Source organism: Megalops cyprinoides, chromosome 15 (assembly GCF_013368585.1).
Source record: "Megalops cyprinoides isolate fMegCyp1 chromosome 15, fMegCyp1.pri, whole genome shotgun sequence".
Taxonomy (NCBI): domain Eukaryota; kingdom Metazoa; phylum Chordata; class Actinopteri; order Elopiformes; family Megalopidae; genus Megalops; species Megalops cyprinoides.
In genome coordinates, this window is record NC_050597.1 from 15,641,207 (window position 1) to 15,658,064 (window position 16,858).

General features: G+C 42.8%; 1 protein-coding gene and 1 long non-coding RNA gene across 2 annotated transcripts in view; both read left to right on the plus strand.

Annotated features, from left to right (window-relative positions):
* Positions 1–12,019, plus strand: part of LOC118790336 (collagen alpha-1(XIX) chain) — a 61,062-nt gene extending 49,043 nt beyond the window's left edge. Inside the window, exons 18-22 of the mRNA XM_036547245.1 lie at positions 3,338–3,382; positions 6,185–6,220; positions 10,897–10,959; positions 11,047–11,091; positions 12,008–12,019. Coding sequence (XP_036403138.1) covers positions 3,338–3,382; positions 6,185–6,220; positions 10,897–10,959; positions 11,047–11,091; positions 12,008–12,019 — 201 coding nt within the window. The remainder of the gene's footprint in view (positions 1–3,337; positions 3,383–6,184; positions 6,221–10,896; positions 10,960–11,046; positions 11,092–12,007) is intronic.
* A 1,096-nt stretch (positions 12,020–13,115) lies between these two features.
* On the plus strand, positions 13,116–16,439 carry LOC118789796. Its single transcript, XR_005005480.1, has 3 exons — positions 13,116–13,169; positions 16,090–16,128; positions 16,406–16,439. It is a non-coding gene; the product is annotated as an uncharacterized LOC118789796 (long non-coding RNA).
* Positions 16,440–16,858: the final 419 nt, after the last annotated feature.

Consider the following 16,858-nt stretch of genomic DNA (forward strand, 5'->3'; position numbering starts at 1 on the left):
CTAGATTTTTTTTTTTAAAGGCAGCATGAAAGCTCATGTCTTTACTTCAGTTTTCATCCACTGAAATCCAAAATAATAACCATCCAGTGTTTTCTATTGAACAAGTGTTTCCATCAGGATGATGCCGTCTCATGACGTCACCTGGCATGGCATTTTCTTCTCATGTGTGGGATTGGCACGGCTGAGAAGGAGGTGGCCTGTTGATGCAGGCACTTCGTGAGGCAAACACTTACCTCAGCAAGTTAATTAAAGACTTTGGTAGCAGCAGAGAGACTTCCTCCATTAACAGACTTACAGGTGGAAACAGCAGATTCATGATGTCATGCTTCCGTGCAGAGCCACTCCAGGCAAACACACACAGTGAACTCCTCCAGCCACTTCAAAATTTCTGGAGGACGTTTCCAATTTGATGTTAGGCATGAGCTCATTTAATCATTGTGCATATTAGTAACACTTGAAACCCCTCTCATTGGCATCTTATAAAACCAGACTGAGGTAAAAACTAGGGCTTCATTAATATGTAGGTGAAATTGTTATCTGCTTCTATGAAATTCAGAAACTTTGAAAAGACGGGTGCCTTCATCATGCAGGATCCTTTTGCACATAGCCTTTTGATTCACCCTGAAAGCTAGTAACAAGCATTACCTTGATCATAACACAAAGAAGACTCACTTAATGGTAGTCAGACTTCTGTGTGCCTTGTATTAGGCTTGTTGACACAAGTTACAGATCCCTATGACCAAAAGCCTGTATAATTTATGACTGAGCATATGTGTGTGCATGCACAATTGTATGTGTGTGTGTGTGTGTGTGTGTGTGAGAGAGAGAGAGAGAGAGAGAGAGAGAGAGAGAGAGAGAGAGTTGCTGCACAAATGATGTGTGCTGTGTGCTCATATGATCATGTGTGCATGCACGCTTGTGTGTGTGGTAGTATGTATATACATATATATGTGTGTGTGTGTGTGTTTTGGCGTAAGTGCAGTGCGTGCCTGTGCGCATTGAAAGGATTAGATGAACCCTGATGGCACACATCTCTCCTGGATTACCGCGGGACTACCCGGGGTCTGTTCCCCTGCTTTGGGGTGATTATGGGAGCTTTGGAACTGGCCTGTCTGCTCTAATGTCAGTAATGCTCCCCTCCTCATCTCCGGTGTGAGGAATCTGACTCCAGATCCCTGCGTGACACTGGTGGCATTTCTGATCGGGATCACAGCACACTTCTGAAGGTGCCCACAGTAGCTTTGGACTCATGGAGGGCAGTACTCTGGAGGGACTAGGCTCTGCACACATTACATCTCTCTGTTCCCACCACAATGCTGCACTCCACATGGCTGAAGCCACAGGATTAAAATTCACTGCTGAGCTAATGCAGACAGCTTCCTTCCTTTAAGTCTTATATTTACCCACGTAAGAGCTACTGTTACCCCATTGCAAATATAGCTAATGTATTTTCTGCCCCCTGCTGTATATGTCTGCAGTGATTCCAATGCAAAGAGATGGTCTTTCATCAGATATAGTTTCCAGGGAGCTCTTCTCCCTATCTCTTTCTTAGTGTGTCTTGTGACCTAATCACCTTCTCCAGCAGCACCCCCCACCCCCAACAAATTCTACCGCAGTGCCCTGAAGGAGGGACTCAGTGCAGCTCTCAAATAATAATCACAAGCATGGATGTTGTCAAATTTATAGGACATCCGATGTTGCATAGCAACAGAGGTTGCTACTGCGATTACAGCATTGAAGACGGTGGAGATGGCAGGGTGGCGCAGTGTAATACAAGCCGCTGTGGTACACCTGAATGATCTGGCTGTTTATTCATCCATTCACTCCTTCATATATTGCCCCCTAGTCCATTTTAGGCTGTCTGGCAGGAGCAGACGGTTATACCCTTTTTTCTCACTTCATTTCACAGATGGTAATCAATTGCAGTGTCAGTTACAGTGTCATTTCTTCACAGGTTCTCTGGCATTGTTTTGTGTACTGTATCAAGCAAGATTAGAGAACAGATCCAGAGGTGCTTCACTCTAGAGGAATATGAGACAAGAACACTGCCTTTCTTTCCCATCCTAGTGTTTTATGCTGTTCTATTAAGCTACAACAGTGGAACACAGAGTTAACTTCAAAGGATTGTTTGAGACTGTCTTGTATTGAGTTTTAATTTATTATTGTTTTTAAAATGAGTTTCCTCAGGGTGTTGTGCAGTAGCATTCCCTTTATTCATTTTTTTCATATATAAAGAGAGGGAGGCTAGCAGCAGCTACCTAAACTGGTCTCTGTGGGCTAAGTGTCTGTGGGGTAACTTACCATCTTTCAAGTTTCAAATGTCTATGTATATTTGTTCATTTTTCGATTACAGTGTTTCTTTGAGCAGGTATAGAGTGCTGTGTTATGCTTTGAGTGCTCTTTTTCATTTGCAATTTCAACTTTACAGTACCTTTCTAAGATTTTGGTTGAAGCACACTTACCACACAACCACCTGGTTGGAGACATTTTGCTGCTTAAAATGAAACACGCATTAACCATTTGTCTTAAATGTTCATGTATTATAGTTCATAGATCATAATTCAGCATTTTCAGCATTCAAATATGACCATGTATAACCTCTAAAAATGATTCATTCATGTCCCATTTGGAATGGCAAAGTTATGCATAATATTTTTCCACAGAATTATACATCTCGTCTTAATCCTGCTATTGTTTGAAGTTCATCAGAGAAAGGTTTTAGAAGACTAATCACTCTTAGATGTTGTGCAAACTGAGTGTATGTCATTGAAAGGAATGAAATGGCAATATTCAACCCATGGTGTAGTATTTTAACTTATCCTGTCTTTGTTGACTATGAACCTCAATTATTTTTACTTTTTTTGATTGACACTTGATTTGCTTGACAGATACTGTGGTTATGCCCTCTGGCTGTCTCTTCTAGTTAAACACAGTCTTATTGAGCAGAGCTCATTTTCTCCTTCCTTGTTTCTCTTTGTGTTTCAAGGGACACATGCACGCCATATCAGACTCTGTATAATCAAAGCCCGTGTTCACAGCATCGCTTCAGGAACGGGTTGATGTTTTGCACAGTGCTCTTTTGCCTTTTCTTTCCCCTGTTTATTCATCTTCATTTGTATTCATGTATGTAAATACACTGTTTGTCTCTGGAAAGGGGTGCCTGTTGTCCTATGCATTAGTGTCCACCACTTTGTGGTGATTGTCTTCCATATGGAGATTATGCATTTGGAGAAAGAGTAGTAAAACACGCAGGGCTGAGTAATTAAGATTTGTTCCTGCTCTTCATAAAATAAATAAATAAATAAATAAATAAATAAATCTCTGTCTCCACCCCTAGGGGCGTCGAGGAAAACCTGGGGAGCCGGGGCCCCCAGGCCCACCGGTGAGTGTGATGCTGAAATTACATTCTGTTGATTGTGTTGAATTTGAGCTTCTGGCTGCACATATTATCAGGGGGGTGGGGGCTTGGGCTATTATCCTGCATTACGACAGAGTATAGTTGCTGTAATCTCCCACACTGCAGAGTATGGCTGCTGTAATCTCCCACACTGCAGAATACAGCTGCTTTAATCTCCCACACTGCAGAGCACTACTGCTGTAATATCTCACACTACAGAGTACAGCTGCTGTAATCTCCCATACTGCAGACCACATCTGCTGTAATCTCCCACACTGCAGAGTACAGCTGCCATAATCTCCCACACTATAGAGTAGAGATGCTGTAATCTTAAACTCCCACACTGCAAATACAATCAAATTAAACTTGAATTCTAATGACCACAGTCATTTTAAGAACCTACACTGCAGCATACTTGTTTAAAGAATCACTGTGCAATATCTGTTCTGTTTGATTAATTAAACCTGTATACTGTGCCATACATTACATTTGAAAACATACTGGATACTGAACACATACTGGATAGAGCAGTTTTAGTCTGCTCAATCTGCAAAATATTGTGTATTTTGGTGTACTTAGCGACATTTTCAAACCCTGTACCTCTTTTTGAATATTCAAAGTGAATGGATTAAACATCAGAAACAGACATAATTACTGCATTTTTAATTGAAATGTAATAGATAAGCTTTTCTTGCTTGGAGATATTGAACACCTCCCACGTAAACAGAAACTTAAGAAAATAATAATTCAAATGAACATTAAGCCACTAAAAATGAGGACGATGATAAACAAAATAGTTTATATGAGTAAATGAGTAAATTTTAAAAACTTCACCTTTGAATTTGGAATTATACCAAAAGAACTATTTATTAAATATTAGGATTATCCATTTGGAATTTCCAGCTTCTGGAGACAAATCGAACAGAATAGGGTACAGATGGAAAAATTACCAAAAGCTTTGGAGAAGATTATTCGCATCATCCAAACATTCAGTATCAGGCCAAGCTGTTTCGGAATTAATGTTGTGTAATTCTATGCCTTTAAGTGAACAATGATTCATCTCGGAATTTAATTGAATCGGATCACTGGTTGATTGGCAAGAAACATCCAGTACTAATTTAGTGCAGACCCAGAGGGGTGCATTAACCGTGCTGTCATAGGGGTATTGATGCTTTCTGCCGCAGAGAAAGGTGTAAGGCCTGCTTGACTGTGTGAAATATGGTCCTCTCTCCAGTTTCAGCTGCAGCTATTCCTGTGAAACAGAGAGGACTGTTGTCGGCAGTCACACTGTCATAACGCCGCACACATGCTGATGAGGAATTCCAGCGTCCCCTGTCTGTATAATCACTGTTACGGACTGGAAGGAGGAAAGATTGATGATTGGGAGGACACAGGAGATTCTGGAACTCCTCAAAATTTGCACTTAGTAAGAATGTAATATACAGGAAACTCAATGTAAGCTTTCAAATTTTGATTAATGTACATTAATCTTGAATCAGGAAATAATATTTGCACATATATGTGACAAAATGAGAATTTAAAACACTTCCTTCTGTAATCATTTATTAACTGTTCTCTTAGGCAGCTGTGGCAAAACAAATAGCAGTAGTGGAATTGAATCAGGAATCAAGGCTCTCTCAAAAAAAAAAAAGAAGAATCCACATCACTTCTTCTACTCTCCAGTTCTTTGTCGATAGTCCCCTCTGTGTTCTTCACCTCAGTCTTGAGTGTCAATGCTGACAGAAGCAATAGCTGCCCAGTCTTCTGAATCCTTCACTGCCCAAATCTGTAGCTGGCCCAGCTGACATTGGTTAGCCTGACAAAAGAGATCATGAAAAACTGCCCTGGGAAGCCACTTCAACACTGCAGTCAACAGGCAGTGATTCAGCAGCTCCCACTCATCTCAATGAGCAGCCCACCTCCCTCATAACTCAGGAAGGAAGGAAAGGTTGAGATAAGTGACATTACCAATGTCCATTAACGCTTTACAGCACTGTCTATTACCACTGTCCATTAGCATCTCCCATTACCACTGCCCATCACCACTGTCAGTTGGCACTGTCCATTACCGATGTCCATTAGCACTGTCCATTATCACCATCCATTACCATGTGCATTAGCACTACCCATTACAGTGTCCGTTACCAACTGTTCGTTACCGCTGCCCATCACCGCTGTCCATTAGCACTGTCCATTACTGCTATTCTTAAAATACATATTAAGACACAGTCTTCTCTTCTGGGCCGTTCTGCTGTTTCAGGTGAAATTCAGAGGCCCACATGCCAAGCCCTCTGCCCCTTACTGTCTTTTTCACTTGACCTTTTACTCACACTTCATTCACTCACTCTGTCACCCTCTCATCCTTTATACACTCACCTTTTCACTTACTATTCATCCACTCACTGCCTCACATTCACCCTCGCACCCAGTCACATGCTCATTTGCTCGCCCTCTCACCCGCACAAGCTCATTTTTTCACTTGGCATTCACTCACGCTTGCAACTCTTTCACCCCTCCACATAGTAGAATTTTATAATAAATTTAAGGGGAAAATGTAAATGTCGATACAGTCACAAGTGATCATTATCAACATCTATGACCTGTGCCACCCTTATGTTGGCATTGGTTTGGTTTTAACTTGAGTGTGCCAACTGAACTGCGTCAATAAGAACCATTTTCACTACACTGTTTATTCAGACAATATGGCAGTTTCATGTAACCAGCCCATTATGTATTATATTATTTATGTGATTGTGTTTTCATGTTTTTTCTGTCTCCCAATGTCAGGATACACAAGGATTCTCAGATGCAACAGGGGTAAAGGTAAGCGCTTCCTTAAAAAAAAAAGCAAGAGCATGACCCTCTATGGTGTTTATTTTAAAACAAGCTACCTGTCACGTAAATGCATGAATTATTGCCTGTGATCCCATATATCATTTTCCTTTTCTAAAAGTAGAGTATGACACCAGTCCAGGTGCCTGTTATTTGCATATACCCATGTGCCTTCTGTGTAAGAAACACCTAGTTTATGCGGTCACTGTGGATCACATGCAGACATTTTGTGAGACATCTAGAAACTCATCAGTTGAACACCACCAAAGATGGTGAACTAACTTGAACAGCTGTGAAGCTCTAATGATTGGCCATCCATATCTTACTATTAAGCCTTCATGTTGCCTTTGATTGTTTTTGAGCTGCCCTGCTGTTGCTCCTTTACATATTTAGATGGGTGTAGCGCAAATGCTGTGTCATGGTTATAGAATATATGAGAGCATCTACTGCTAGGAAGCAAGGCCTGACTTTTTAGGACCACTTTAACAGTGGTTCTCATGTCTCCTGACTTACATCATTAAAAGACCATGCACAGTTACCTTTCCACATGACTCCCACAAATACATTGAACAGATGCGCAAATGGAAGTGAACTGGAGCCAGCAGGTCAAGAACAGTAATGGATACCCTCGTTTCACATGGTATCTCATCACATGCTGGGAAAGGAGGAAAGGACATTCCCCACGCTGCCAGCTGGCCCTGAATCACTCCAGAAACTGACAGATGGCAATAATGTACAGCGCTTTTCCTAAAGGTCTGCAATCATTTTCACTGTGCTCAGAGGTGTCGTAGATCACCCCCACCCCTGAAGATAAAAAAAGGTTTGCTGCTCCGTCCCTGCCCCACATCTCAGTCCCTCATTGAACCCCACAGCTCCAATGACCGTGCACAGTCAGGCCACTGCGGATTACAGCCCATTGTACAACCGACAAGACCAGACCGCAGCCAAGCCTTTGATGTATTGGAGCAGCAGCCTGTGTCATTGGTCATGGCAGATGTATCCCATCATGCCCTGTGTCCTGCACAGAGAAGGTCCACGAATCGGCCAACCTTGAAAAGCAATGTCCATAAAGATGTGACAAGAATCATGGGTCCTTAGCAAATGACATCATAGTTTAAGGGCAGCCTGGTCCTTTTCTGTTGCAGATGCCTCTTTATTACTTTGGAAGTACATTACATTACAAGCTTTTGTAATGTAATGTCATGTACAGTAGTTGTTTGCACAGCTGTGGAGATATTAGGGAAGGTTACACAGTCTTTGCTGATGAAATAATATAATTCTGAGTTGAAAATGTTCTTAATTTTCAGCTATAGTCAATGTTTTACTGTAGTTAAATAAAGGATTCAAAAGAATGCAAAGAAATACATTCAAGATAAAAAGTCAGGAGTTGAATATTAGGTTTATTTCTTACATCTACCAAAGGGTGAATAAAATAACTTTGGCACCAAGATCTGGATATTGAAAGCCACGCAGCAGTGCTTCAGTTATGTGTAGTGAATGATAAAGGCCCAGCCATAACCTTTTCATAAATCAAATCCACAGCTGGATTCATAACATTTGAAGTCCTCAGCCATGACATTATGAGTCGACATTCACATTTGCGTTGGCTGCTGTTTCGCTGATGGAAGCTGGTTCTGAGAGAATTCCCCAAACATTTTCACAGTCATACCCTCAGACTGAATCGTTTCAGCCTCGAGCATGCAAATTGATAAGGCGTCCACATTATCAGTTTTGACAAGGTCTTTGAATATTTGCATATCTGCCATTTACTTTTAATATCTTTGCACCTGAGAATCACCCCTACTGGTAGAGTATGTGCTGTGTTGAGGATATCCTAGGATTGCCTTGGTTGACCCTTCACCTTTCAATTTAAAGAAAGGAGCATCCACTGCTGACCCAGATAGGTCCTTGCCCACTGTAGCTTTTGACTCAGCTCATTACTGACTTGACAGAACCTATCCAACTTCTGAAATATGTCATCAATTTAAAGAGAGCTGCTAAAACTACTAGACTGGGGCCCTTCAGGATTGCAATTTTGCATAGCCCCTGGTTTTAGTTACAGCTCTCTTGAATTACAGTGGCCCTCATTTTGTGTGATTCCTCTGTGATTTATGAAGTGTGACTCCAGCTTAGTTGTCAAGGTCTGAGCCGTTTTTCTGGTGGTCTCAGCTGATAAAGACATACGAGGTTCTGTCACGCAGTGTCACTGAGGGGCCACCCAGAGGTGTGGTGTCAAGATGAAGCTACGCTCATGCCCCCTGTAAATTAATCAACGTGAAGACCGTGTTCTTTCCATCCCTTACATTTTGAGGGACTGTACATTATGAAGAGGGGTTCTTAATTACAATGTTCAAAACAATCAAATCTGCTAGAAGCGGAGAATGAGTTACCTTGAACTCAAAATAGAACTGGGGGATAAGGTAAAACACAGAGGCTAAATTCTTATACATAATTACTGTCAGTTGCCTGTCAGTGTTTGTGTCCTGTGAAACTAGGTTCAAGTCTAGTGAACATCTGTGAGAGCGACTGTGGTGCCCATACAGGCAGCCAGTAGACTATGAACACTTTGAGTTAAAAATCGTTTTTATAGCACCCAGCACAGGGGAAGACTGAGCGATAATAAATTACCTCTGCAAACATCTACCCTGTCTCCCAATTTCCAGCTCTAACAGGGTGCTAACAGAGAGGAAGAGAGGAAGGGAGGCAGAGATGTTTAATTGCTGTTGGAGAGCTGGAGATTGCTCAAAGTAAACAAGCGGCCCTCTTCGCCTGCTGAGAGACCCTGATGTTGTTGCTATCCCTGCTGGTCTGGCGCCAAGCAACAGATCCCAGATCAGTCAACTACTTTCAGTGGAGTAACAGAGGATGACTGCAGTCCTTGTGCTTTCAATAGCAGGTTCATGGAAGCGCTACAGTGCATAGCCTACGTTTTTCATTCTGAAAATAAAGTGTTGCAGAAAGACGAATGGAACACTTCCCAAAGAGTATTTAATGCTCACATCGATGCACTTAATGTGCAAAAATCAAAGTGGAAATGTTAAATTTCATTTTATACCCATAAAGGAAGGACTGTACGATGGAAGGATTATGTCCAAAGTGCCAATTATATGGTCTTTAGATGTGAAGTGTTCTTCATTTTTGGATCTGTCACCACAAACTTACTTTCCTCTTCTTTCCAAGCACTCCATCTGCATACATCTGTACTCTTACTCACTGCTTTCTGCTTGGCTTCCATCCAGTTCATCCTGCAAGGGAGGTCTTTCACCTGCTGAGAATCTGCTGTAAGACCGTGGCCTCTATTCAGTCTAACCAGACTTTAGCCTCTAACCTTTCTTCTTGGCTCTAAGCAGACAACATAAGCGAGTGATAGACTTTCTTGTTTCCTACACAATGTAAATTTAGTGATCACTGAGATTCATGAAAAATGTTGCAGACAAATAGAAAAATACAGTTCCTGCTTGTGTTCCTAACTCAAAGGTCACCGTAACCTGTCACGAGCACCTTCATGTGAAGGCGCCGTCGCTGTCCTGTGATAGATGGATGATGCAATCATACATGTTATTTCAGTTTGGTACGAATGCCTTGTTGTGCTGGAGAGAGAGAGAGAGAGAGAGAGAGAGAGAGAGAGTCTTTGATGGTTGCGGAACACAGCCTTTCCCCTTGAAGATGTCACTCCCACAAGCCTGACAGGGGGAACACGGGGGAGCGTTTCGATGTAATGATTCTCACCCATGGGGCTCTGCACTGGCCTCATCCTTTTGTGCGATGTCACGCGGGGAGTAACCGCTTGCCGCTCGGCTCAAGGTGAAAGGGTGTTTTGAATTCACTGCACACCCCGTGACGGGAGACTCAAAACTAAGGACAGCGGGACGGGGACAGAAGAGCGACACGAGACTTGAATCAATACATTTCCTCAGGTCTGAATTTATACATTTACACAGATCTACCATACTGTGCTGTGCACTCCAAATTGTTTTGCATCAATGGTAGAGTTCTCCCTCTTAATGAGCCCTTAATTTTTCCATGCGCTTCTAATTTTACTGACGTTTTGCTTACCGGGCGCTTTAAACGTTAGCAAATCTGCTTGAAGCATAGCATTAACAGAGGCACATTTGAAGGTAAAGCTAATCCCTGTTGATTTATATTTAGGGAGACATCCCTGGCATGAGAATGCTTGCCTGTTTCACCACTAAATGCTGCTCACACAAGCCTACACACTCATCGGGAAACAGAACATGTCTTCAGTCACTGCACCTTGTGATTCATGCACATATACATGCCCACCTTCGGCTTGCTGCAGATTGTGTTGTCCTTCCTCCATTTGGTATGGGGGGGGGGGGGGGGGGGTGTTATTCAAAGAGATTAATGAGGAGAATGCGTGTACAAATTCAGCTGTGGTGGTGAGGTGACCTCTATTGGCAGAGCAGCAGATAGCAAGGCCTCGGGCATCATTTCATGAACTGATGCATCTTGGGATTCCAGGGTGGGTTCTCTGTCTCCAGAGGGAGCTAAAAGAAGCAGCAGCGCGTGAGGTGCGAGGGGGCACTGACATGTGCTCGGTTCTGTGGGTGTTTGTTCCAGGGTTGAAGGTCCGCCCCTGAGTTCAGAGCAACCTGGCTTGATGAGGCTTGTGTCAGTCACATGTGCGGTCATCTGTGTTTCCACAGGGGGAGAAAGGTGACACAGGCGTCCCTGGGGGGACTGGAGAAAAAGGGGAGAGAGGAGATGCTGTACGTACATCATCACTTTCCCACATCATGCTGTACATGTTTGTCAGGCTTTTCATTAACGAAAGCCTCCTTTTCCCTCTGTTCCAGGGTCAGCCAGGGGAAGCAGGAGAAAGAGGAATAAAAGGAGAGAAGGTATTCTACATGATCTGTTTGTTTGTATGTAGGAGGAGACAGAGAGAGAGTGGGTGTTTGTGTGTGTGTGTGTGTGCTTGCTTGTATGTGTGTGTGAGAGAGGAAGAGAGAGACAGCTTCAACTCGAAAGAAATGAAATGAAACGAAAAAACACCAGCCTCAGTGGGGGAGGGACACGTAGCACCATTGGCTGCCTAGTGTGTGGCAGTGTGCCATAGCCTAAGGGACAGTGAGTAGGGAACTAGGGCATTGCATTATCCTAAAATAAATAAATTATTATTGTTGCCATTAGTGTCATTGTTATTGCTGTTGTTTTTTTCATTCCCATTATTGATTGATTATTTTAATTTTTGGCAATACAATACTGTTTGTCTCTCAGGCCAGTAGAGCTGATAAGAGTTTGAATGTGAGTGTGCATGTGAGAGGGAAATACAGAGAGAGATAGGGACAGAATCTACATGTGTGTGTGATAGAGAGGTAGGAAGGGAGAGAAAGTGAGAGAGAGAGAGAGAGAGAGAGCGACAGAGTGGGAAAGTCTGTCTGTGTTCTCCTGCTTTACAGACCTATGTATAACAGAATGGGGGGTGGGGTGGGGGAATGCAATTTTCCTGGGCAGCAAGCTGCAGTTAACAATTTCTAATTTTCTTATTTGTGTTGCTTGTTATTATGTGCAGCATATTACCAATCTGTGAAATGGATATTAGATTTAAAGGAACAGAGTACCCCAGTACATAGCAGTTTTGAATAGAGGAAAGAAAAGCAAACAATGAAGAATGAATCCAAATAATACTCACCATTTTGGAGTCACGTGTATCTTCGTGTCATGCTGTACGATATTTACTGTATTACACTGCAGGTCTTGAACCCATCCATCTGAAAGTTCTGACTGGTGCTTCCTCTGCTGTCTCTGGCATAGGAAGCAAGCTAAAGCCTTAAAGTGTGCCTTGCATGGGTTCTTCATGACCTAACCATACTGATCTTTAGGTGATTTTGACATTGTAAGCAAAGAAGGAAGACAAATATTTATATACCAGAGTTAGGTTCTGGTTGGAAACATGAGACAAATACTGTACCTGGCATTGCTAATTTAGTCCACCTGCTTAGTGCACATTTGATATGCGCCACATATTTTCCATCAGCTCAGACTAGGTGTTGGTTGTGTACTCTTGACTGCATTTCGCATGCATGGAAGTAGACAAAAACAAGTTTGTCTCAGCTTTTGGCTTCTTAATGTGACCTTCAACATTTTCAGAAACTCTATTCAGTCAAATTATAATGCATTAATCCTTAAACTGGAGTAACAAACTTTTGGTCAGTGTTACTATGTATATATTTTTTAAATTCCTCATTGAATTCAACAACCACTGAAAACATTGTGTTGTGACACTGTACAACTGAAGTGCTGCTATGTTTGAATTTGTCACTTAATGTTATAAGGACAAAGCACAAAGTGGTTGGAAGCCTAATTTATTTTCAAGTATGTTCTTATCGAAAAGGTCAGAGGAATTTAAAAGTAATTGCAAGCCCTCATTGAAAATACAGTATGTGATTTGATTCAAAAAGCAACCCTAAGGTGGGATATTTTTAACCAAAAAATGGAGTGATTTCGAAAGTGCAAGCGTGCTGGCAATTTCGGTCGAGGCTCAGCCCCAAAGCTGTTGTGAGGCTGCGAGCTCCACAGGGCTGATGGGAAATGCACGCTTCAGCTGCCGTCTCCGTGTTGAGACTTTAGCCCCCCAGAAGCCCCGGCCAATGCAGCCAGCGGCATTAAAAATCCCTTTAAAAGGCTGATGTGTTCCACTTGAATCCATTTGAAACGCCGCTTTGACCTTCACGACTCCAGCGCCCGGACGATGGCGCGGTCCAGAGCGCATCCGGACAAGGTGTCTCTTCGGGATGCCGCTCCGCCGGACCTTTCGGCTTTTCAGCTTTGTCTGGCACGGGGTGTGCTGTGTTTGCTGGTGTTGTGTCACATAAGAAAATGGCTTTTTTTATAATTACTTTGTGTGTGTGTGTGTCTGTGTGTCTGTTTGTGTATTGTCTAGGGTGAAGTTGGACCTAGAGGACCCCCAGGCCCTGTAAGTACAGCCACGTTACTTGGATTTTATGTTTCCTGTTTGTGCCTGCCTCTAATGTGAAACCTCTGATTGCCGTGTCTATGTTGAAATCAGGCATGGGGCCATCCAAAGCTCTATTTGAGCCATTCACAGATCATCTCCATTATTCACACAACAGGAACATCCACATGATTACGCCAGCGTAATTTGTTCCCATTTAGCAGCGCCAAAGTCCGTACATAGAATTGGTGAATTTTAAAGGCTTGCTTTCCTGCTTCTTGCTGGAGACAATGCTATGAGTGATCCCCCCTGTAATCCCCTGCTTTGATTACACATTGCACTGCCTGTCAGAGGGGTCAGCCTGGCTGTTCAGCATAGCTGAATTATTTTAATCAGGTTCATGAAGGCGGGTGATGCGGAGCATGTTGCCTCCTGACAAGAAGAGAGAGGAAGGAGAATGTATTACCCCAGCAAGCTAACAACATTCTCGCAACGTCACTGCATCGTTGCGGCAGGGCTTCCGTCTTGTTAGCAGGCAGTGGCCATTGTCTACCATTGTCTGCCATTTACCAAACTGTCTCCCTGGGAGAGCTTGTGAAGAAAGCAGGGAAATATTCCAGCTGGGGGTGTTGGTGTTGAAACTCACTCTCTTAGGATGTCAGGGTTAGGAAGTGGTCCACATTTATCTTGTAATGCTTGCTTTGTTATTGTTCACTTGAGAGAGGGGGGTGGGTTGTAAAAACAATTCAGCCTGCAAAAGCAAAAAAAATATATATAGAACTCATAACAGCATGCCACAGCTAATCTCTCTTTTCAGAAATGAACAGGAATTAAACAGAGCTCTCTCTCTCTCTCTCTCTCTCTCTCTCTCTCAGGATAGTTCTGTAGAATGGTGTTAATTGCTGCCCATTTGAAAAGGCAACACTGATGTTTTGGTAGCCAGCCCACTTAAAAAAGGGGAAGGCCTGCAAAATAGATAAAGAGGACAAAAAATAACAATGCACCCTTAAGGTTAGGTTGCCTCTTATGGATCAAAAGGCATTCAGAACAACAGTTAGAAATGCTCAACACATGTTGTTTGGCTGGACCTTGGGAGAACTCCCTGTTGCTTTTAGAGATTGCTGCTGCTTAACTACCTGGTCATTCATGTGAAAATGCTGTTTTGCTCTGTCATTTGCCAAAGTTTTGGTTGGAAAAAATGATTTACTGGCTCTCAGGGAGCCCATTCTCTCTTTCTGCATATTTTTTTTTACCAATCAGGCTGTTGGCACCTCCACTGATTTCTGTTGTGCACCTTAGTTTTTTTGATTTGTGTCCATTGTTGATGCATCCCACAGGTAGCAACAGAGATTTTCATTGCTAATGAATAATTTCATACTCTCAATTTGAGCTGGATAAAACTCTTACATGAACAGACCAGCTGTGAATTGAATTCTGAATTGAATATTAATGCCCTGGGACATATTGACTGAAACACTAATTATTATATTAAGGTGGTGAGTGCATTTGGATGCACATTTATATGTTATAAATAACATATAAATTACCAGTGACCATAAATGGGAATTCATATTACTTGTTATCAGTAATAATGTCGAGTTTTGCCAGATTATTACATATAATGACAGTATATGAATTTCTAGCATTCAGAAGAACCTGTTGGATTTCTGATAGTAGTACATTTTCGCTCTCTGTAATTTAGTTTAGTTAAACCATCTCCCCCTTTATGGTTATGAAGAGCAGACCTGTTTGTGAGGGAACACAGAGAAGATGGATACTGCCAGTAGGAATGGCCAAGGGCTATCTTTGCTCGCAGACACTGGCAAGGACAAATAATCAACATGCTGTGGAATGTGCGAATTGTGGAGGTGGCCTCATAAAATGTAAAACTTCTCCATGCTCATCTGCGGATCCCTGAAAAGCAAAAATCCGGGCAATCCACTTGACCCGCCCTTTCCCTGCTGTTGGCAGCTTGTTCCCTGCAGGGGAGCTCTCTGTATGACTCTCCCACTGTGTGGCCTACATCACTCTTCATCCCTGCTTTAAATGACTTCAGGCCCTGATCAGCCTGAATACCAGGTGCAGGGGAAAGCCACAGGCAGAGAAGGTATCACCGTCCCCTCTCTCCAGGGAGAACATCGCTGAGAGCATTTTTTGTGTTAAATGAGCCTCTTTTAGGTGGCGAAATGTGAGAGTGTGTAAATTTTCGGAGAAGGTGTTCTTTTCTCTTTAAGGGAGTGGGGCTGCCTGATTGTGGCCTGAGTGTAGGCAGCAGGATGGTCATATCAACATGACAGATATGAGTAGTGAGTTCCCAGGCAGGAGCTCGTTCACTCCTAGGAGACAGCAGCGCATGGCTCTGGTCCTGGAGTTTGATGGTGGTGATTGCAAGCGGCCTCCCACTGTGTACCGTGACCAGGCCTGAGGGGTGTTATTTCAGTTTAGGTCCCTTGTGAACTGTTCCTCGATTGGACTTTAAGTGAAAATTGCATTCGGTCTGAACAAGCTGCTTATTCTGCCAGCACCCGCAGAGTAAAAGAGCCACTGGCACCCTGAACAACAGCGTCACTGACCATTGCATTAACAATGACAACTGCGTCTCCAGGAAAAGCAGCAAACCCCAAGGACCCATTCATGTTTTGTCCCATTCAGTGTGGAGATGGCATCTTTAGGACGCACTGTTGTGAGCTGCAGCCTTGTTACAACAAAGGTCTCCTACATGCTGTTCACCTTTAGCCCTCACTCCTGCTTAGATGCACACAGAGTAGGTGATCTACAGTGTTCCTGTGTCGCCTGTAGCTCCGCTCTGACCTCTGAGCGGACTGTCCTCATCCTCTCATCACTCCTGTGTGTATGGATTTCTATGGCCGTGGCAAGGCAGTGTATGATACAGATGAAAAGATATATCCTGTCCATTTGTTTGTTTGTTTTTTTTTTCCAGGTGATGACAGCTCATGGATTGAGACACCTCTCTGGGCCTGTAAGTGCATGCTTGGGTGTGGAGCTCTGGTGTGGTGTAGAGTCAGGGTGCTGTACTGAGTGTACAGGAAAGAAACCACAAAGCAATAGAACCAATAAAATAAATAAATAAAATGGAAAAGTTCCCCTCAATCCATAATGGCAAGCAAAGATAAACTTGAAGAGGACATTTACTTTTCTGTCTGGTTGATAATAGTATAATCGAGCTAACTTGAGAGGAAACAGCAGATGATTCAACAGCTGCCCTCTAATCATCTTTTTTCTCTGTGCACACTGAGGGTGAAGCAGGAGAGAAAGGACAGAAGGGAGAGAAAGGTGATCAGGTAATTCACATAGTCACTACACCCACAAGAGACACAGTCTTGACTCGTAGGAAAAACACAGCCTCTTCGCCAAGGAGAGACACAGTCTCTACTCATAGAAGAAACATATTCTCTACACAAAATGCTTACATTCACAGGAGAAACATGGTCCCTACACATAAGAAAAATAGTCTCTATTAACAGTAGAGACACTGACTGCACTAATAGGACAAATACAGTCTCCATGTACATGAACAATATAATGTGCACTCACTGGAGAAACACTGATTGATAGAGAATGGCATGAATTAATAAACATTACTTTGCATGGTAACACAGGTAACATTCATGAGTAGATGACATAGGTAACATTGTGAGTAACACCTATAGTGAAAAGAGAGTCTGGAACTTTTATCTAAGATTGAATGC